Here is a 22080-nt window from a genome sequence, read left to right on the forward strand (position 1 = left end):
CCTGATTAGAATTTAAGGAAGTTAAGATGAAATCACATGGTTTAGAGTGATTTCCAGAAGCTCTAATTCCATGTCTAGTGTTTTATATAACAATCTCATTTTCTCGGAGAAAATGAGTGTAGAATCTTTACTCTAAGCCTGAATAGCCTTTTACCGAGAGATGTTGTAATGGAACCCAAATCACTTTGCATCAAGTTGCAAGAGTTTGGCTTTCTCTCCACATTTCCCTTGGGGAGACCTGTATTGTCAGGCCTCGAGACTGCACATCTGGTAAAGGCGGCAACAGCCCTGGTCTTTTACCCTGGGAACGGTAATGAATACCTTTGGCTTTTGTCCTTTTCATTCTATTGAAAATAATGTATTGTCAGCTCAGGTTATTAGACTGTGCATTTGCCTCTCTTTTTCATCAGTTTTCCTGATAGTGGATTTAAAAAAGAAACAGTTGCTTTTGGTGCCATTATCAAAAGACTCTTGGGCCAGTACTGATTACCGTGTTTTTGATTAAGACTCTAGACTCCTCCAATGCAGTATATGCTGGGCTCTTCCTGACTCACTTGGTAGGGAGGGGACCCTTTACAGTTGTTTTTATGTTCTAAAAATGACTATTTAATATTCTTCAGCTAAGCAAAATGAGGGAACAAGCTCTTATGTATAATTAGGAATAAGGGGCTCAGACGGCTAAAATCTTGGGAAATTAAATCTAGCTCCTTTTATTTTTTTAAAAAAGCTTCTTGAGAAATGTTGGGTGAAGACAAAGATTTTCCATACTTTTGTTGTTATGCATTTCTTGTAAACACACAATTTTAGCCATGACAGAGTGGTGCTCCTCGCTCTCATTCTCAGTCTAGAATGCTCTTCTCTCTACTTATATATAGTTTGTGCATACGCATCCTCAACACGCACGAGGGTGCTATCTTCTCCGGGAAGCTTTTGCAAAGACCTCTTTGTACATATTCCATCAAACTATTTATTGCTCTACACTATTTGTCTACTAACCTCTACCAGATTGCAAAAGGTTCAAAAACCTTTTCTTATATTCCTTTATCCTCATTCCCAGGTCTAGGGCCTGGTGCACAGTAAGTGGCAAAGCGAAAAATCTACTAAAATATGAGACACTCTTCTAGTTTCAGACAAAGATCAAGATGTACCATCCACAGTGTTCTGAATGTGGAAATTCATGAACTCCTGAAATCTTTGTAAGATTTTGTGTGTGTGTGTGTGTGAGAGAGAGAGATCTTATGTGCAGGTGCTCTAGGGATTCTATTAAACTCTCAGATACACCAGGGGCTGCAAAGCTGGTGAACTCCTGATGAAAGCATCAAGTTCAGTGAATTTTCAGCTTACAACATATAACCTTTAATGATACCACCCCAAAAGCCTCTGCATTCGTTTAGTTATGTTTGGTTGTATTTTTTCTTTAACTCTGGGAGTATCCTCACCTCTTAGCACCATCAGAAGCAGAGACTGAGAGTCCCCGTCATGCACGACAGCAGAAGTTGGAAACTCTATCAGTGACTACTCAGTTTTCCCCTGACTCACAAGGGATTTCATATTAAAAGTAAGAGAAAACCTTGCTTAGTAACAGTCTGCGCTACATATAATAATAGAACACAATTATGTGAAAGTGGTAAGATAGATTTCATTCATAAAAACACCATGCTTCTGGCTAGACACATGACTTGAAGTCCCAGAGAGAAATTATCATTTTTAGTTCTGGGACACCCTTATGCTTCTTCCACTTTTTAAAATTTAATACATTCGCATGTTCAAATGTATTGAGATTTTTAAGCTTGTGAATGAAATTAGCAACGTGCTGTGGCTGTCAACGTGATGCATTGCAATCCTCCCTGAGTGGTAGGGTTTAAAAATTAATTCAGCTCTTGCACCTGTTTGCCGGCATTCGTCTGTTGAATTTCCATCACATTTAATAAGTCTCTGTGACGCAACTCGTGTCCTTTTGCCTGGGTTCCTTTAATATAGTGTTAAGTTCTCACCCATCTGAAATTCAAGTCATATTACAAATTTCAAACTGTTAATTAAAATCTGTGAACTTGAATTGTTCTGGGTAAAATTGGCTTTACTCAGTGAGGTTCTTTTTTAACTTCTTTAGTCTCATCTAATCCCCAACTCCTACCACGTTAAGTCTGATGACAACATGATCTCACTATGGGTGGCTGAGGCTTCCAAATCCTCCTACATTAGGGAAAAACATCAAGTGATAGACTCGAGCAGAAAAGATAACAAGGAAAATTACCTGCTGAAATGAAGTAAGAAACATGGCTCAGAATTAAAGGGAAGATTTGATATTGTTCATACATTATTTTAAAATAAAACTAATTCTATACTACCTAGCTGTTAAAATGCTTAGCATGGATGAGATAGCCTAAACTGAATCATGATTCCCACTGCCTATTTAGTCGTCAATATTAAATTTAGTTATGAAATCTTTAGGAAGGGATTGAGGCCTATTTGCTAGATACTATGAATACAAAGCTGACTGAATTGAAAGTAAAAAGGTTCTAGCATATTTATGAGCCTAACGAGATCCTTTCTTTAAACCTTTAGGGACAGAGTACAGAGCATGCAGTACTGTTCTCGAAGGTGGGCCATTTACACTCCCCCAAATAGAAAGATGGTAACAGAAAAAGGTATTTGACAATGCTTCTCTTCTTGTGAGGTCAACATACACTCATAGTTCATCTTTATGCTCCAAGGCGAAGGTGCCTGTCTTCCTGGACCAAAGTTAACCTACCGTGGAGCACTTCTCAACTGCATTACAATGATTTTTTTTAAAAAAATATTTGTCTCTTCCACTGAAATGGAAGCTTCCAGAAGGCAGAGATGGCATATACTTCAAGAATGCAAAAATTGTGTTATCGGCCCTGGCCAGTTGTCTCAGTGATAGAGCGTTGGCCTGGCGTGCAGGAGTCCCCGGTTTGATTCCTGGCCAGGCCACACAGGAGAGGCGCCCATCTGCTTCTCCACCCCTCCCCCTCTCCTTCCTCTCTGTCTCTCTCTTCCCCTCCCGCAGCCAAGGCTCCACTGGAGCAAAGTTTGCCTGGGCACTGAGGATGGCTCTGTGGCCTCTGCCTCAGGCGCTAGAATGGCTCTGATTGTGGCAGAGCGACGCTCCAGATGGGCAGAGCATCACTCCCTGGTGGACATGCCGGGTGGATCCCGGTCGGGTGCTTGCAGGAGTCTGTCTGACTGCCTCCCATTTCCAGCTTCAGAAAAATACAAAAAAAAAAAAATTGTGTTATCATTTTTCTCATAACAGGCTTGTTGAAAGACTAATAGATTATTTAACTGAATTAAAGAATTAATGATCAATTCCTCTAATGGTTAAAAGCATATAGATTTTAATTAAATCTTTGATTATAAAAATCTCCTTTTTTTCTACCACATCCAATTCTAATACTGAACTGATTTCTCCCATATTTTTTTATTTTTCTGCACATTCTACATCCTAAACTGCTTTAGAAACCGTGCTTTGAATAATGTCCAGTGAAGGTTTTTGGTTTCTAAAAGGATGTGTATCAATTTTGAAAAACATTTTAATGGTATATACATATATATGCCATGAATCTCAGTTAGACAATTTAGCCTAGAAAGGAAGTACCCCTGCCCCTCAAAAATCTTTAAATAGGCACAGAATTATTTACTATATGGCTTTTAATAGTAGCTCCCACTATGAGGTAAGCCAAAAATATAATGAGAATGATTAAATATATTATGGTATTTCTTAAGTTAAATAACATGATAAAATGTCAAATAAAAAATTATATACATTCAAACATTTCAACTAAAAAAGTGAGAATAAAGATAGAGATAAAGGGAATATGCAAAATTATAATATTTGTGTTATGATGGTAGAGTGGTATTACAGGGTTTTAAACTTTTCATTTGAATTTTAACAGTTTTGTATAACGTAAGTGAAAATGTATTTATAATAGAGAAAATCTCACATTTTTCTCTATAATCATGAATTTTAATTATTTTTGCAATCATTGTGTGGTACAGAGTTTTTCAACCAACAGTCCATGGGATGCCAGTCTGTCAGAAATTCTGTGCCAGTTCACGAAAGAGTGAACCTCCCTGATGTTGTATGAAGATTACAGACCCAATGATTTTAGTCAAATTCGCTTATGCTCAGGGTGATGTCACTTATCAGCTTGTAGCATCTATGAATATACTACTGAGGTTGTCTTAGATATCTTTGGAACTTATAGGCTCATTCGAACAACTTTTTGCCCTGTGAAGTCATTTACAAACCATGTGCAATAGACAAAAAGCATTCGAACAAACTCATATAGGATTCAACGCATTGTACACATGGAGTTTGGAAATCAAGCACTAGCTTGTACTGTGTTGCACTGTTATGTGTGGTAAGATAAAACTTTATTCATTGTATGTTTCTGTTTCTGGCTGACTAGGTCACCAGTCCCCAAGTGAAAAAAGGTTGAAAACCACAGGTAGATTTTATCTAGGTTTTAAATTCTTCATTTGATCAGCTTTTGTCAAGAGCTTAGCACATGCCTACCGCTAGGATAGGTAGTTTTAAAATGTAATGTCTAATCATCCCAGCAACCTGATAAGTTAGGAACCATTAACCTTACCTTAGAGAGAATTAGAATATCTATGTACCCTGTCCAAGTTCAAACAACTAGTAAACCAAAAGGCTTAAATTTGAATCCATGTTCTTATATAATTCCAAAACTAATTTCTTTTTCTATTACTCAGTGACACAATCGAATGCAGAGACATGCACCCTGACTATTAATGCACAGGTAATGAGGAAATAAAAAAAGATTAATAAAGGAAAATGGGTAAGCAATAGCAATACAGCATACTGGCTTAATAATTTGAGTCTGTCATCAAAGTCCATTTGCATCTAAATAGTACAGAGATGAAATCAAGAACTTATAAATCCTATCTGCCAGATTATCATTCTCAGCTTCAAATTCTGAGACAAGTGTCAGGAGCACACAGGAGTCAAGACCAATCCTTTCCAGTGGACTCTGCGTTAATGTTAACATTTTTTAAAGAAGTCATTGCAATGTATGCCATCTCTAAAACAGTTCATTGAATAACAATAGGCTACATAAATGTCCATTTAACAATAACAATTTATATTATTGTTAATAATAACCCTCATTCTCTTTTCAAAATCCAAGCCTGCAGTTTATTGTATGTGTTTATTAACTTGTCACCTGGCTAATGAGATGCTGATATACCTTGAAAGAGTTGGCAGACAGCCAATCCTTAGAATTCCTTAATGTGATGAAGAAAAGGGGGAAAGAAGGATAAAGAAAGAGTAGGGAATAGTGTTTTCAACAAAAAAGGGATGCTTTCGGCCCTGGCCGGTTGGCTCAGCAGTAGAGCGTTGGCCTGGTGTGCAGGAGTTCTGGGTTCGATTCCTGGCCAGGGCACACAGGAGAAGCGCCCATCTGCATCTCCACCCCTCCCCCTCTCCTTCCTCTCTGTCTCTCTCTTCCCCTCCCGCAGCCGAGGCTCCATTGGAGCAAAGATGGCCCGGGCGCTGGGGATGGCTCTGTGGCCTCTGCCTCAGGCGCTAGAGTGGCTCTGGACGCAACAGAGCGACGCCCCAGAGGGGCAGAACATCGCCCCCTGGTGGGCATGCCGGGTGGATCCCGGTCGGGCGCATGCGGGAGTCTGACTGCCTCCAAATTTCCAGCTTCGGAAAAATGAAAAAAAAAAAAAAAAAAGGGATGCTTTCCCCAGTCTTAACCTTTCTCACATTCCTTCCTAAACTTCAGGTCCAAGTCCCTTGACTGCTACACTGTGCCTGCTGATATCTTAAACATCCCTTCAAAGAGCAAGACAGCTGCTGCTTGTATAGAAATCTTTCCTGGTGAATCCATTATAAAAAATTCTATAGCATTTGTTCTACTCACTTGAAAGCATTCATTCACTCAATCAACTTCTCATTCTTTTTTGTTTTTATAGATTTTATTTATTTATTTTTAGAGAGAGAAGGGGTTAGAGCAAGAAGAATCAACTCCCAGATGTGCCTTGACCAGGCAAACTTGGGGTTTTGAACCAGCGACCGCAGCGTTCCAGGTTGAGGCTTTTATCCACTGAGTCACCAGGCCCTCATTAATTCATTTTTATGCGTTCATTCAACAAAAGTTAAAAATAAATAGATATATATTAGAGATTGCTCTTTATTGGTCATTTAAAATACATTTTCTAATTATCTATCCAAAAATCCTGTGAGGCTGTTATTATATATTCTTCCATATTTTGCAGTTGAAGAAACAGATTCATAGAAGGTAAAAAAAATGCCCAAATTTACAAAGCTAGTAAATGACAAAGGCAGCTTTACCTGACTTAATAGTTCTTGCTTTCTCTAACCCAGTCTGTTGACCCCTTCGGCATATTCCTTAAGAGACGGGTGCTGAGGCTATTCGGGTGCATTAGATATGATCTTATTACCCTTGAACAACTCACCCAGTTTATATGGTAGACAAAGTATAATAAAGCAAAAGTTCATTAGATATATGAACACATATTAAAACAGTGAGTAATTTCAGGAAAAAGGCAAAAAGAAAAAAAGGAAATTTCAGGAAGGATCCAAAGGAATGAATATAAGCCAACTTTTGACAGAAGTAGAAAAATTTTGAACCATGGGGTGGGGGAAGGCAGAAAGGTGAGGAAGAGTATATCCTGCAGAAGAAGATCATATACCAAAGGATGGAAGCGAGAAAGCAGAAAACAAATTCTAGGAACTGGGATGGTGAGCAGTTTGGTATGGACATGGCCCGCTGTGGGGTGGGGCAGGGCAGTGGAGAAATCAGATTAAAACATCAGGCAGAAGCCAGAGAATGAGGGCCTTGTTTTTCATGTTAAGGAGCTTAAATTTTGCCCTACAGATGGTAGGGAACCTATTAAGGATTTTAAGGAAAGGTATGATATTATGAGATTTGAATTTTATAAATATAACTCTGTAAGTACATTTTGTAAATATAACTATGGTAGAGCTTAACTGAAGAGAGCTGAGAGAAACAGAAGGTACACAGTCCAGTTAGAAGATTAAGGTAATACTGGTAAAGATGACAAAGTAACAAAGCAATGACAGTAAAACCAAAACAAACGAAACAAATGCACACACACCCCAGAAGGATTTAAGAGACAACTTGAGGCAGATTTGAAAAGTCTTAGTGATGTAACTTTTCACTTCAACTCCAGGTTGACTTGATGGTTTTGATTGGGGCTTTTGGCTAAGTGGTGAGGCGCAAAGGAAGCCAAACATGGAAGGGCCAGGGGCGCCAGCCAGCGTGAGACTTGGAACACTGAACTTGATAATCTGTGACCATGGGATAAACAGATTGCTATGTTCTGAAAGTTGTGGCAGATATTGGTCTAGACTAGAGTTCTAAAGAAAGACTTGAGCTGAAGGTGGGCATACAGATGATGTAAGATCTTGGAAATAGATGGAGAAGCCCAGCATATGTACAATAAAAAAGGAGCCAAGGATTGAGCCCTCAGCAAACAAAAAAAGTTAAGGCACAAGCAGAGAAAGAAAACAAATAGTACTGAAAAACTACAATCAGAGAGGCAAGAGGGAATGAAAAAGGAGAATATGTCATTACAGAAGTCAAAGTGGGAAAGAGGAGTTTTAAAAGATATGGGAAAGGCAAAATATTATGCTTCATTATAGAATTATTCCCTCAGCTACCCAATATCCCACTAGAGTTTAGACTTCTTAGGAACGTGTAACAAAAATATATAGTATACATCACATGTAAATTTGTAACATATAGAGACACATACACATCTATCTTTTTTAAAAATTGCTAAAAAGCAAGGAAAGTAGAAAAAGAGAAGTCATTAAAAGTAAAGAATCAACATAAATGTTAGAATCAAAAGAGCAGTGCTTGTCCTGGTTTATTAACATTCCACTGTTTTCACAAAAAAGGACAGTCAACTACTAGAGTGGTATATAACTTAACAGATATAACAAACTGATGCTAGGAACTATCAAGATTATGCTATAAAATGTCACATAGTAATAGGGCAGTGGCAATTCAACTTACTAATAGGGTACAAACCATGACATGAAACTATATATTTTTTAAAAGTGAGAATGAGTGAAGTAATACCTAAGGGATGAGAAAAAAAGAAAAGATAGGTGATAAAGAAAGACACTGAAGTCCCAGGGCCTTTATTTACTCTTTGTCATGAGAACTCTTCTCCTAGACTTACCAATTGACTTCTTATTCTTACTCTTTGCTTAAAGGCCACTTCCTCAGGGAGGCCTCCCCAAGATGCCTGGCCAGCCTAGGTCCCCCTACTATACTTCCTCATTTACCCTGCACCTTTTACTCATAACTTTTATGCAATTTATAACTATCTATTTATTTGAAGCATTCTTTACATAATTGCATCCTTAAGGAAGAATCCATTAAATGGGTGGACTTGTTCTAGGCCACTCCTTAAGCTCTGCACATCATGCTATTACCATGTAAATCCCTATGACCCAATGGCAGCCACTTTAAATGGAGCAAGTGTAACACTCTGCTGAACAAGGAAAAGCTAAGGATAACTATAGCACAAATTACGTCCTTCATGTTAGAGAGCTTGAATCCCAGAGAGACAGGGCAGTGAGAAAAGAGGGAGAGAGACAGCAGCAATTAGCAAAAGAAAGAGAACTAAACCAAAGAGTAAAAGCACGTATATGTAGATACTGTACTACAAGTAAAAAAGAAAAATAAATAAATAAATAAAAGATCTGAGTAAGCACTAACCTAGTAACCCTAGAAAAAAGTTAACTGTAGAAGCCAGAGCTAGAGAGTAGCTGAACCAAAATAATGGTACTGTAGTTTACTAAAGCAGAGAGCCAGCAATGTTTCCTGCAACACGATAGTTTAGTTGGGAAGTTATACAGTATCCTGAGTGACACCTGAGCTATCTTCTAGTATCTCAGAGGCCTGGGTATGTAACTTAAATAGCTTTCTTTCCTATTAACATAAATAGCTTTATAATAATTTCTTCTTGCCCTGGCTGGATAGCTCAGTTGAGCGTCATCCCAAAACACAGAGGTTGCTGGTTTGATACTCTTTTTCCTAGGTCAGAGTACATGCAGATATAGACGGATGTCCTTCTCTCTGTCTCCCTCCTACCACTCCCTTCTTTTCTCACTAATAATCAATAAATAAAAGTTAAAAAATAATTTCTTCTAATTATCATGTTTAGCTAATAATAACCTTTTACTACTTAAGTTTGCCTTAATATGTCTTTGAATTGTGAAACCTAAAAGTGCCCAACATGATACTTTTGCTTGATAATAAGGTAGGAAAGAGAAAAGGAAGAAAGAAAGAAGCAGACATTAAACACCCTGTAGGGTTCCAAAAGGGAATATGTGAAGATACACTCATTACATACATTGGTGTGTGTGTGTGTGTGTGTGTGTGTGTGTGGTGAGGGTGTATAAAATCAGCAGATGAAGTAAGCAGGAAGAATTGGAGATAATAGAACAAACAAGCATAAATATAAAATAACTATACTTGTTACATTTAAAATAAGTCTAAAATAATCAATCGAGACTATAATGAAAGAATAACAAGCATATTTTTTAAAAATATAATTTTTAGAATTGACTACTGAATTTAGAAACTCAAGAAATGGGTTAAACAGATTAGATATATCTGAAGAGAGACTTAGTGAACGAGAAAAGGATCTTACCTAGATTGTGTCACAGAGGTGCAAAGCCATAGGAAACAGGAGAGACATGCTGAATACCTGCTGCACAGGACTCAAGAGAATGGGACAAAGTGAGGATGAAAAGAAATAATTTCTGATATATCCAGGAATGAAGAAATGTTAAAGAAGTTCATTCTGTTTCACTAATGATCAATAATAATGGAGTCGCAACCAAGCACATCTCAATTAAACATAAGTGATAGAAGAGTCTTAAGAGTAGCCAGAGAAAGAAAAAAACCAACTATGAAATAATGAAAATTAGACTTCTCGTCAACCATACAGATGTCAACAATGAAATAATACCCCTAAAGTACAAAGTAAAAATAATCACACACCGCTTGACTTTATACCCAACTAAATTATCATTCAAAAACGAGATAGAAATAAAGATACATTTAGAGAAAGTACAGTATAAGAATGTATCACCTAAGGAGCCTCACTGAAAGTATCTCAAAATATGTACTTGGAAAAGAAAGAGAATGATCCAAGAAAAAAGTGGGAATTTTAAGCTAGGAAAGAAGCAAAAAAGTAAACATGTTGATATATGCAAAAAAAAAAAAAAAAAAAAAAAAGCACTAACTGTGAAGACTATTTAACTAGTAAAGATCTCTTTTTTGTTAATTCTGAAGATAAAAGCTTTGTCTAATCACTTATGTGCATTCTTTAGTACCTAGCACAAAGTGGACTCAATAAATACTTGATGGTTAAATGAATATATAATGTGTATATGAAATAGGCATCTCATCTCAATGCTGGGTCAAATTTCCTGCTTTGCTAATGAGGAAACTGAAAATATAGAAGGCTGACCTAGAACTGTACGACACATTGAACCTGATTTACCCTTTAGAGAACAGGAAAGATATTTTAAGTGTCAGGAAAGTTACTAGAGTTTCTCTTATTGTTGCTCTGAGTCTACCTGACAATATGAAGCACCTGGAATGCTGAATAAATGAGGGGTTTTTAAGATTTTTCTCTATTAGTTCTCCCTAACCTCCCCCATTTTCTAAACATGACAAAATTATGAAGGAGTGGACATTTAGTTATTCATTCAAGAAATATTAATTGAACATCTTTTATAAACTAAATTCTGTATCGGGCATTGAGGATGCAGCAATGAAGAATTTATATCTAATCCTTGCTCTCAAAGAGTTCATAGTCCAGCTGATAAATCATTAATTCAGTAATTAGGAAAATGTAGAAAATATATCCTATTGCTTACTGTATGCTAGGTGTGTGTTACCAAGTGATTAAAAATATGACATGCAACATATAGTAATATAAAGATTGCAGGGATAAAATAAGTTAAAACATTTGGGAAATAGTAAAAAATGCTAATACTCAACCAAAATAGAGAAGGAAAAGATAAGATATATAAAAAAGTTAATAATAGATGTCTCTTTTTTAAATTATTGGGATATCTTTTCCAGATATTCTATAATTTTTCAATTCAACACAAAACAAAAATGATAAATAATTTGGAATTTTTATCCTTAATTTTTAGCTATGATTAAAATTTGGACATCAAAACTAATCTTTCATTCATTATTCTCCTTCTCAGCCCTAGAAATATAATCTTTAATCTCTGACAACCTAGTAACATTTGGGGTTCTCTTTCTTTGACATTCTTTTGGCAGGATTTGAACATTTTATACTTTTAAAATGAAAGCAGATGCTTTCTTCAAAGAACGTTCCCAACATACAAAAATAATAGTCTGAAACTCCTACTTTTAGGAATAGTGCTGCACACTGTTGATCCTCTCAGTAGTTTTTTGGGTGAAGCAAACCCATGCTATTATAGCTACCATCCAGACAAGATCTGAACCGTGTCAATCTAAAAAATGAGATAGTAATACAATTAATATAAAAGACTACTTGATTATGGTTCTCAAATGGAGAGCTCTTGTAAATACCTACCACTAATTCTTAAAACTTCTGAATAACTAGTTACAAGAACAAATAATCTTTCTTCTTCTTTTTTTTTTAAATCAGCAAAAAGGACAAATTAGCCATGCTGTGTATATGATATGCATCTTTACAAAATTAATACCAATGTGAAAACTGCTAATGTAGCAAACATACAATGCCAGATCACTTTAATTTTCACTTCCAGAAGTACAAAGTATACAACAATAAGAAGTTGAGTAATGAGGTGAAAGGCTCCATTTCCCTCCTTTTGTTCCATGGATGCAGTTTGAAATTCAGCTGGAATCAGAAGACCTAGATAGAGGACTTGGTTATGCTGAGTTCCTCACTGTGCTAAGAATCTGACCCAACTCAAGGTCACATTTAAGACAAAGGATTCCAGAGAATTGGGGGAATTCCAGGCATTTAAAAATGTGTTGGGTCCTGGGATTGTATCCTGAAATGTCTTCTATTCTCCTCAGACCTCTGAAATCCTACTTGCTTGTGTATTTTTTGTTCATTTATCTTTTCATTTATGCAATTAATTAGTCTCTATTGGGTGCCAGGGACTTTCCCATTTTTTTATAACATCCTTGGTTTATCAGTTTTTTTTATTGGATGTATTGGAGCACATCTTTTAATTTTGCCACTCAGTAAATAGCCATCACTTCTCCCCCTAAAAGGTCTACTCAAAGGTCTCCGTGTCTTTAACTTCTACCCAATCTCTCTCTTCAATAACTCATACTGTTTTTTCCACATCAAAATCAATTCTCTCCCTTTTTGGGGTTCTCACACATTTTTGTTCATGACTCTACTATGTACAGCACTCATTACAGGATGATAGAGCGAGTTGCCTGTACGACTGTCTCCCACATGAGTGCACAAGGTCGGGAAGATGGAGCTGTCAGCATACTCCAGCAATAATTCATGCTGCATCTTAATTATAAGAAAGGGATCTAGATTTGTGTCATAAATAGGAGCATAGTGTCTATAGTTTTCAATTCCAGCTCCACTTGACAAGAGACAAGTTACCTAGCCTTTTTGTGCCGCAGTTTCTCTATCTGTAAAGCAGGGATAAAAACAGTGCCTAGTGCGTGGGTTGCTATGCTTATTAAGTGAGTTAATACACAACATTAATTTAGGATAGTGCCTAGAATTCACTCAGTAAGTATTAGCTAACATTATTTATTATCACATTACTATTATGATTATTAACTGAGAGTTAGGTCACAGTCATTTGGGATTGAAGCCCTCCCAGATCCCCACTTGGTACTTCAAACTAAAAATAGCCAGACTTTTTAAGGAAGAAGAAAGATTTTCAGGTTTGTTTTCTCTCTCTCTCTCTCTCTCTCTCTCTCTTTTTTCTTCCTCCCTTTTTTCCTTCTTTTTTTCACATTTCATTCTCTTCTGAGTTGAACTTCTTGTACAGAATGTCTCTTGGAAAGATTACTTATTAAAATAAGGAATAAGTTTACTTATGAAATGTCATTTGATAATTTAGTTGGCATAAAGTTACCATACTAACACACACTGTGTATAACAGATTGAACTCAAGAGATTTATGACAGAAGAATAAGTGCACTGTCATAGGCAGTAGCAATGACAATTATGACTCACTGGTAAGCCATCTAAATTCAACAGTAGGTTTGACTATTTCCACCAGGGTGAGAATTGAACTCTCCGATATCTTCATTTACTTCTTAATCATGGCAATATTAATATAAAAAGAGTTATATGGGGAAGATGGAGGAGGTGACATGTAGAAACAATAATGGGATGGCAATCTAGTCTGATTAATTTTGTTGGGAAAATGTTTATGTTCCAGTAAAATTTGATAGCAATGATTATTGATGAATGCTTTATTTACTTTTATTTTGAAGGCTGCTCTCCAGAGTAACAAAACTTTGTTGGTAAAAGACAGTGATTTCAGATCTAAGTTGAGGCATGAGCCTCCAATGCTGCTGTGAAAAGATACACCTTCCATGTACCAATGCAGAAAATGATCATTATTCTCCTTCCTAGAAGTCACATAACTCCTACGCGAGGAACAACTTGGAATGAAGGTGTTAGCCTATCATAGATAACACTGGCTGTGAGCAGGTGGGTATTACTGGGTCTGACTAGCGCACTGTTTGCTCTCTCAGTCCTGGATAGAGAGGAGAACAAAATGTTTATAAGTATATTTGCATTTTAAAATTAACAGAGAACCATCTTATATACCATTCCATTTATGGGTCATAGTAAGAATTAGCTATTCCTATCTTCCAAATGAGTAAATAAATATTGGAGAAGGTAAGTGACTTACTCAAGTTCACAGAGCAAATAAAGTGTAGAACCAGAAATAGAATGTGAAGACTGTTGATTGTGTGTCTTGGAGAATCTCACTTATTCTTCAGGCCACTTTAGTTTATACTGATGACTTAGATGTTTAGGGTCTCCCCCCATTTCAATGTGAAGGGCAGAATATAATTGATTCTCAGTAACACCTAATAACTTAATAGTTCCTCTCCTTTTTTTTTTTTTCATTTTACTTTGGCTGGGAATGTGCACATCTTTTTATTAATTTATTTGTTTAACAAGCGTTCATTAGGCACTAGCTGTGTACCCAGTTCATGAGTCAGAATAAAGGTTACAGACAAGTTTTAGTCAGGGAATGATAAGTTTATACATTTTTGTTTGTTTTTTGTATTTTTCTGAACGAGAAGTGGAAGGCAAACAGACTCCTGCATGTGCTTGACCAGGATCCAACCGGCATGCCCACTAAGGGGTAATGCTCTACCCATCTGGACCATTGGGCCATTGCTCCATTGTGACATTACCCATTTTAGTGCCCGAGGCAGAGGCCATGGAGCCATCCTCAGCTCCTGGGGCATCTTTGCTCCAATGGAGCCTTGGCTGCAGGAGGGGAAGAGAGAGAGAGAAAGGAGAGGGATGCATGGAGAAGCAGATGGGAGCTTCTCCCGTGTACCCTGGCCGGGAATCGAACCAGGGACTTCCACACACCGGCTGACGCTCTACTGCTGAGTCAACCGACCAGGGCCAAGTTTATACATTTAATCACAAGAATCAAATCTATCTAAGAAACTTCCCCTATCTCCATTATCCCATTCAAAAACTGATATAGGCCTGCTGTCACTTTTTGACTATTAGTGGATTGATTTCTTATTTTGTGAATTTGAATCTAAATCCCAATGATCTGAAAAATGATTGGTATATGTATTTCTTTGATTTTTGGCTTGAGGTTGAAAACTGCAAGTGAATTTCATATTAATTTAAGCAAAAAAAATTAGTTGGATTATGTTTGGTAAATAAAAATAATAATTTTCATCATCATAAATGTTATTTGCCTCCATTTCAAGGTGAGAAAGATAAGCCTTTGTTTAAGTTTACATAGAAAACAAGTTGTAAAAACAAGACTTAATCTAATATCTTTTCACTCAACTAGATTTAATTTAATAGTTAGAATTAAATAGTAATTTCCTTGATGTAGCGACAGAGTGGAAAGACCAATGAAAATGGATCAGCTCTAATATAAAAAATGGACAGCTTGTTGAGGAAAATAAATCAGACTTCTTTACTCTTTACTCAAAGAGGTGTCTAGAACCAATGCCGTTTGTAAGGCTACATAAATCAAATTACATTAATTCTACAAAATCTAAATCACAGCCATTTTTTCAAAATTAAGTGCATAAATCCCTTTTTTCCTGAAGAGTTTGAGAATTTTTGTATGTATTGTTTCCCATCATTAAAGATTTCTAATTAATTAAAACAGTTTAACACAGTGTTATTTGTCTTCATAGCATTTCCAAAGAGTAAGGAGGAATAAATATCATTTCACCTTAAAGATGAATAAATTAAAGTACTGGGAGCGCAATGTGTTTTTCTAATTCACATTCGTGTTAATATTAGGCTACACTGTTGTGGGCGAGTCATGGTTTATGAGGCTGAACATTGATTTTTTTTACTAATATTGATGTTATTGCACTGATTACAGCCTTTATAAAAGCAGGACCTTCCTGATCTATGTAAATTTTATTTATTTTATACATTAATCTTGAAAAAGTAGTTACCAAATGCCTTCCAAGAGAAAAAACTCATAAGCTCTGTGGTCTCAGTTATGAGCGAGAAAGTCACAGTGGAGCCCCCACAGAACTTATTATCTAGAGTGCGCTATTCTTTAAAATATATCCCACATGAGAGTTTGTACAGCAATGTTAACAAAAGTAAAACAAAATAGGTATTGTCTGTTTGAACACTGCATTTAACTCAATAATATTGAAAATATTATCCTTTCAACATATGAGTATGTAAATTGTTGAGATATATTCAATTCTTTTCTCAAATTCAGTCTCAAAATCTGATGTTTATTTTACATATATGGATCTTTCCATTTGGAGGAGCCACATTTTAAGAGCTCCATAGACACATGTGGCTAATGACAACTGTACTGGATGATACAGATCTAGGGGGAAAATTAAATACTAGGCAAGCAATAAAAGCACCGTAAATTCTATGGCAGGAGAATGCAGAGCTACGGGAGCATAGAGAAGGGTGTCTCAACTTATCTGTGTGGGGCTAGAAAAAACTTCCTGGAACGTTTCAACCAAGCTCAAAAGGATGAGCTGGCTTTAACCCCAGGAAAGGGTAGGAGTCGGGCACTTGGTGTTAATGTTACTATTTAAGGCCTATAAGTGAGAGTGACTATGGTGAGCTGGAAAGACGACCGAACTGTAGTGCGGCTGGAACAGAGATTATTATGAGGACCGAGAGAGATGAAAATGAAAAGGCAGAGAGAAGTCAGTTCATAACGAGCTTTGCAAACCATGTAAAGGCATCTGGACTCCATTCTAAGGAATCTATCCTTTCTAAAGTTCTTTAGGCCTGTATTTCTGGAACTAGCAGTTTCGGGCTGAAATGTGCTCCTCTTCACTGAAATATAGTAAGAGAGCTGGAGATGAAAATGCTAAAGCTAGATGATCATTTATTTGAGGAGATGAAGAATCTAGTTCTGGATTAAATGAGTCTCTCAGGCATTTTCAACTCAGATTTCATGAATCTAACTCTTTAGCTGTTAACAGTATTAGACTAGTGTTAACAATTAACAATTGTATTAGAATAGAAATTACAATTAATAAAATGTAATTTGTTATTTATAAATTATTTTTGCAGGAAACACTATGTGTAACACTATATATGTGTTAGATATTTATAGTCAAGTCTTTGACTAGTAGTTCTGAATAATGTGTATAAATAGTGAAGTCATACAGGTTGTTTGAATTATCTTATAAATTATTGATTTGGCAATCTATAAAGTATTCACAGTATTTTTAAGTGTTCTGTTCCAACTCGGACACGCAAACCTGTCTTCTAGAGCTCTCATGACATGGAATTGTGGCTATTTATACTAGCAAGAGGCACCAGGTTTAAGGTATTTCAACTTACAGCTTAATCACTTGAATTGTTATATAATTCCATAAAGTATATTGTGACTACACTGTGATGGTCTTCCTTGTCTTAGTTTTATGAAAGCAAAGGAAGTAATTTCTATTTCCATCAATATACAGGTTTCACTGTGTGGCAGGAACCATGGCACATTTCCCAGAGTGCTTGATTACCTTGAACGTACTTAGTATGAGAAAAGTCGTTCAAGTATAGTCATGGCATATTATAGACTGCCAAAATACATGCTTGATAAATAAAGGAATTGCTGTCCTAGGCTGAAGAGTGTCCTCTAAAGTTCATGTATATTAGGAACCTGTGGATGTTAATTTGTTTAAAACTAGGGTCTTTGAAGATATAGTTAAATTGAGGACATACTGGATGATGGTGGGCCCTGAATCCAATATGACTAGCATCCTTAGAGTAAGTGGGAAATTCGAACACAATGACAGAGGCACAGGGAGAACGCCTCATGATGATGGAGGCACAGACTCAGTGATGCATCTACAAGCCAAGGAACATCAAAGATTGTTGGCCACCACCGACATTAGAAATAGTCAAGGAAGCATTCTTTCCTAGAGTCCCGCTGACACCTTGCTTTTAGATATCAAGACTTCAAAACTCTGAAAGAATACATTTCTGCTATTTTAAGCCATCACACGTGTGGCGCTTAGTTCTGGCAGAACTAGGAAACTGATACAGGGACCTTCCTGGACTCTCCATTGCTTCCCATATTTCCTTTGTGAAGTAGCTCTCTCAAGAGCCTTCTAGTGAGCGAATGTGTCCCTTTCTTTGCTGAACACAGTGTCTTGGGACAGTATTCTACTCTGTAGCATTCTATACAGTTCTCTTCCCACCCAAAGAGCTGTGGACTTACAGCTCAGTGCACTTACTATTGCCATCACGTGGTTCACTCAGATATTAGACACCTGGTGAAATACCAACGCGAAAGGAAGGACAGCTGCTGTTTCCAGAAAAACCAGGTTGGAGACTTTGAAAACTCTTGATAATGGTGATTCATGCAAAAAAATGCAATAAAATTTGATGTCAGTGAGGTAATTATAAAAGACTAAAAAATAATAAAAATTTAGAAGATATGCTCATTCGGATTGCTTTGTAAATGTCTTTAAAGTTTTACATCATTTGAATAAAAATTAAATCAGAGCTTGTAAAAGATATACCATGGGTGTGGTTTATGTAAGAATGGACTTTGTGGAACTGCAGTTAGGACCCAAGTATGTTCATATATATGTATATATGTTCTATATTCTACACTTGTATCAAATTTTTCTATAGCCACATGATCACACCTATAGGTTTGTAACTATAAACACAGCTTTATTACACCAGGTTGTTCTTCAGTCACCAGTTAGTCTATAAGCTTTGTGAACACAGAGGCTTTATCTGATTCACTCCCCATCTGTCCTTAGTACTCAGTACAATGCCTGGTATATAGAAGCCTCTCCCAAGCTTTTTAAAAATAAATAAGCATAAAATGTAATTTCATTGTTTCTATTTCTCCTTTCTAATGAATTATATGATTATCGATACAGTTTTATTATTATGGGCTGAAATGAGCCATAAAAATGGACTCATTATAGAGAAAATCTTTTAGTGGTATTTGTTAAAACAGGGTTTTACATACACATATATGAATATGACCCACTTCCACTATATAATTTGTCATAGTCCCAATATGACTTTCATATCATAGCTTCTTGAAAATACTAAAATTGTTCCTATTCTGCATCTTCATGCAATTACTATCAAATGCCACAATGTTATTTCTCCAAGTTTGCAGATTAGGAACCTGAGACAGAAAAGTTAACTTCTTAAAGGCAGATTTCCCAATTATGCCTCAAAGTCATGTGCTGCTAAATTCTAGATTAATTCTAGGTGAATTCTGACATTGCCATTAATTAGGCTGTGCCTTTAAGGGAACTGTTGATACTCTCAGAGCCTCAGTTTCTTCAGTTATCAAGTGAGATTTTTTGACTGGATGATCTCTAGAATACCCTGTAGCCCCAAGTTCTCATTTTCAGCAGCAGAAAATTCTGAATTTGCTTATGAATAAAAAGAAAAAAAATGATTTCTCCCTGATCTTCTCTCCAATACGGCAGGCAGACAACACACAGAGCTAAGGAATGATCGGAAGGGTAAGGGGACACATGGTAGTGAGTATGCAGTGGGGGAAAGAAAGGGCCACAAGACAGAGGGAGAAATGAACGCTCGCCTGCTAGTATGCATTCTTTTGGGGAGAAAAATGGCGTGAAATATTTTATGCTAACATAAGCTGTGAAACTTTCACAATTACTTGCCTGCAGTAAGTGGTTCAATGTGAAGAGTCTTGAGGTGTGCAGCTTAAAAAATGGAGACTTAGTCAACTTTTTATATTTTATTAGTAGAACTACATAGAATATAATTTTATGAAGTTATGTCATAAGACAACTGCTGTATAATCTCTAAATCTTGATCGGAATAAATTTATAATACAGTTTTATTCCTTAAACTATGGATAATATTACAATAGAGGCAACCAATATTACGTTCTTGCTATAAGCTTTTCCCTATGTCCTTAGCTACCAATAACTTCCAAGGTCAAACGAGATCGGGCGAGTTCAGGATGGTATGGTCGTAGACGCTACCTAACTAACTTAACAGGACCACTGGAAAGAAATCTGAATAAGTTTGGTAAATAAAAATGATGTAGGGTTTCAGAGGATGCAACGAGACAGAGAATTTACCACTGGAATTCTGTGAAGTAACTGCAGAAGTTGTATTGTTGCCTTGGTAAACTTTCAGCATGGAACACAGCTGTGAAACAACTTTGGCTTCAAACAGAAAGGCTCTAATAAAGCGCCTCCTAGCTAGACTGAGATTCAAGAGGTTTATGGTGGCAAACCGCAGAAAAGATGAAATGTTTCAATAAGCCCCTCAGGCTGATTTAGTTAGCATTCACAAAGTGGAATAACCGATACATCACATACCCTTTGTTAGACGGTTGTTTAGAATAGATGTATGAGTCACTGGGTTTTATTTTAGCAGTTAGGCAATGCAATTCTCCTTTTGCTCAAAATATTAAAATACAGAAATGTGAATCTGAGAGGTAATGTCAGATCTTATACAGGAGGCTTATCAAGCACTGGGATGAATCAAGAGATACTCCTTGCTCCTGTCATTCCACGTGTCACCTTGGTAGGCACAAATGATCAACTACCTCATGCAAAAACCCCACAAAACTATTATTAAACTAATCAGCAAACTACAGTATATCTTTTAAAACTGTGTGTGGGGGAGGGGTGTGAGAGAGGGGAAGCTTACAAAACCTAAAGAAAGGGGCATGAAAGATAGGCAAGATGCTATTCTACATGATTTCAGTACAAATGAATCCCTCTGGGAGTTTGGGGGAGGTGTACACACACACACACACACACACACACACACACACAGACACACACACACACACACACACACACACACACACACACACACACTGTTTTCCTCTCAAACACAGAATTAGCGAGGGTACCTGCGACGACACTGGCGAGCTGCTGGGTTCTGGTGATGGGGTAGACGCTGCGTGCCCGGACGATGGCGGAAGCGATTCTCTTGGCGTGCTTCTCCTCCCCGTATGTTCTCAGGATGGATGCAAGTGCCTGTTGATCTAAAGCATTCGCCACATCAGCTGCGGTGGGCATGTCAGGGTACCTACGCGCAAGAAGAACCATTAGTTCACTGATGTCAGTTTTCATTGACAAGAGGTGAGACTTCAGAGTCTGAGACATAAAGTCTGGCAAACACACACTTTGTCTAAGAGAGCTTCTGAGGTTTCTAAAGTAGGAGACTGAAATCTTACAGGAATGAAATAGGTTTTCCATTTCAAATAGCCATCATTTCGGCAAGTGGCAGATGTGTGATGTGACATTCATCAAGGTCAAAGGCAGCAGGAAGTTAACATATTTACTAGCCTTTACTTCACAAAGAAATTATTGTTCATGCAGATTTCCTCTAAACTAAAAAAAATGGAAATGTTTGAATTTGGTTTGTTCAAAATTTTAATTGCTGCTTGAATTTATTTTCTGTATAGAGGACACAAGGCTTACTGACTGATACTTAAATGTATCTAGGTCTCGGGAACTTAAATGAACCCGAGACTGTCCAGTAAGCAACTACTTATATTAGAGCACAAATTGAACTTAGAAAATCTTACAGGAACCCTGCCTTATCCCAGGGTTCAAGACCCCTGGTGGAAACTTGACAACACGGGTTGTACCGAGCCCTGTACATACTGTCTTTTCCTTCTCTTTGGCCTATCCCAATTCCCCTCTTCACTGCTCTTGCACTTTGGGGCCATTGCTCAGTAAAACAGCACAAGCACTGGGACACCTTGCCTGTGACTCTGATAAACCAGACGGCTACTGAGAGACTAATGCAGGAGAGAGACGCTGGACAAAGGGGTGATTCACAGCCCAGACAAGACAGAGTGGGACACCATGAGATTTCATTTTCCTCCTCAGAACAGCATGCAACTTAAAGCTTATGAATCGTTTATTTATGGAATTTTCCATTTCATAGTTTCAGGCCGTAGTTGACCCCAGCTAAATGAAGATGCAGGACATGAAACAGGGGCTAAGAAGGGACTACTGTACAAGAAGATACTACTGGTCAGTTTCCCTCAAAAAAACTAGAACTATCTTGATAATAATGTACATTGTCTCAAATATTTAACAGTATTGGCTTCTGCCTCCATGATAAAAGACATCATGGGGTAAAATCTAGTAATCAACAAACAGTACCAAACAAGCCTAGAGGGTCATTTCAGGAAAGGAAGACAAAGAAATACCGAGCTCTGGCCAAATAAAATAAAGCAAAGTAGCAGGACATAGCATTCACTCTGTCAGACCTTGCCAGCTTACCTTACTTTAGAGCAATGGGTCAAGGAATTCTAAGTGTTGAGTTAACCGAGGCTTTACTTATTAGAAAGATAAGTTTGCTAATAGTACAGTTACTACTCTT

The 22080-nt window shown here is 37.1% G+C and overlaps 1 protein-coding gene across 3 annotated transcripts in view; it reads right to left on the minus strand.

Annotated features, from left to right (window-relative positions):
* The window catches only part of METTL15 (methyltransferase 15, mitochondrial 12S rRNA N4-cytidine), a 190024-nt gene that overhangs the window by 15377 nt on the left and 152567 nt on the right, over window positions 1-22080 (minus strand). For all 3 annotated transcript variants that reach the window (XM_066364077.1, XM_066364082.1, XM_066364067.1), the window contains one exon: window positions 20594-20772. In XM_066364077.1, the coding sequence (XP_066220174.1) occupies window positions 20594-20772 (179 nt within the window). The remainder of the gene's footprint in view (window positions 1-20593; window positions 20773-22080) is intronic.

This window comes from Saccopteryx leptura, chromosome 1, assembly GCF_036850995.1.
Source record: "Saccopteryx leptura isolate mSacLep1 chromosome 1, mSacLep1_pri_phased_curated, whole genome shotgun sequence".
Taxonomy (NCBI): Eukaryota; Metazoa; Chordata; class Mammalia; order Chiroptera; family Emballonuridae; genus Saccopteryx; species Saccopteryx leptura.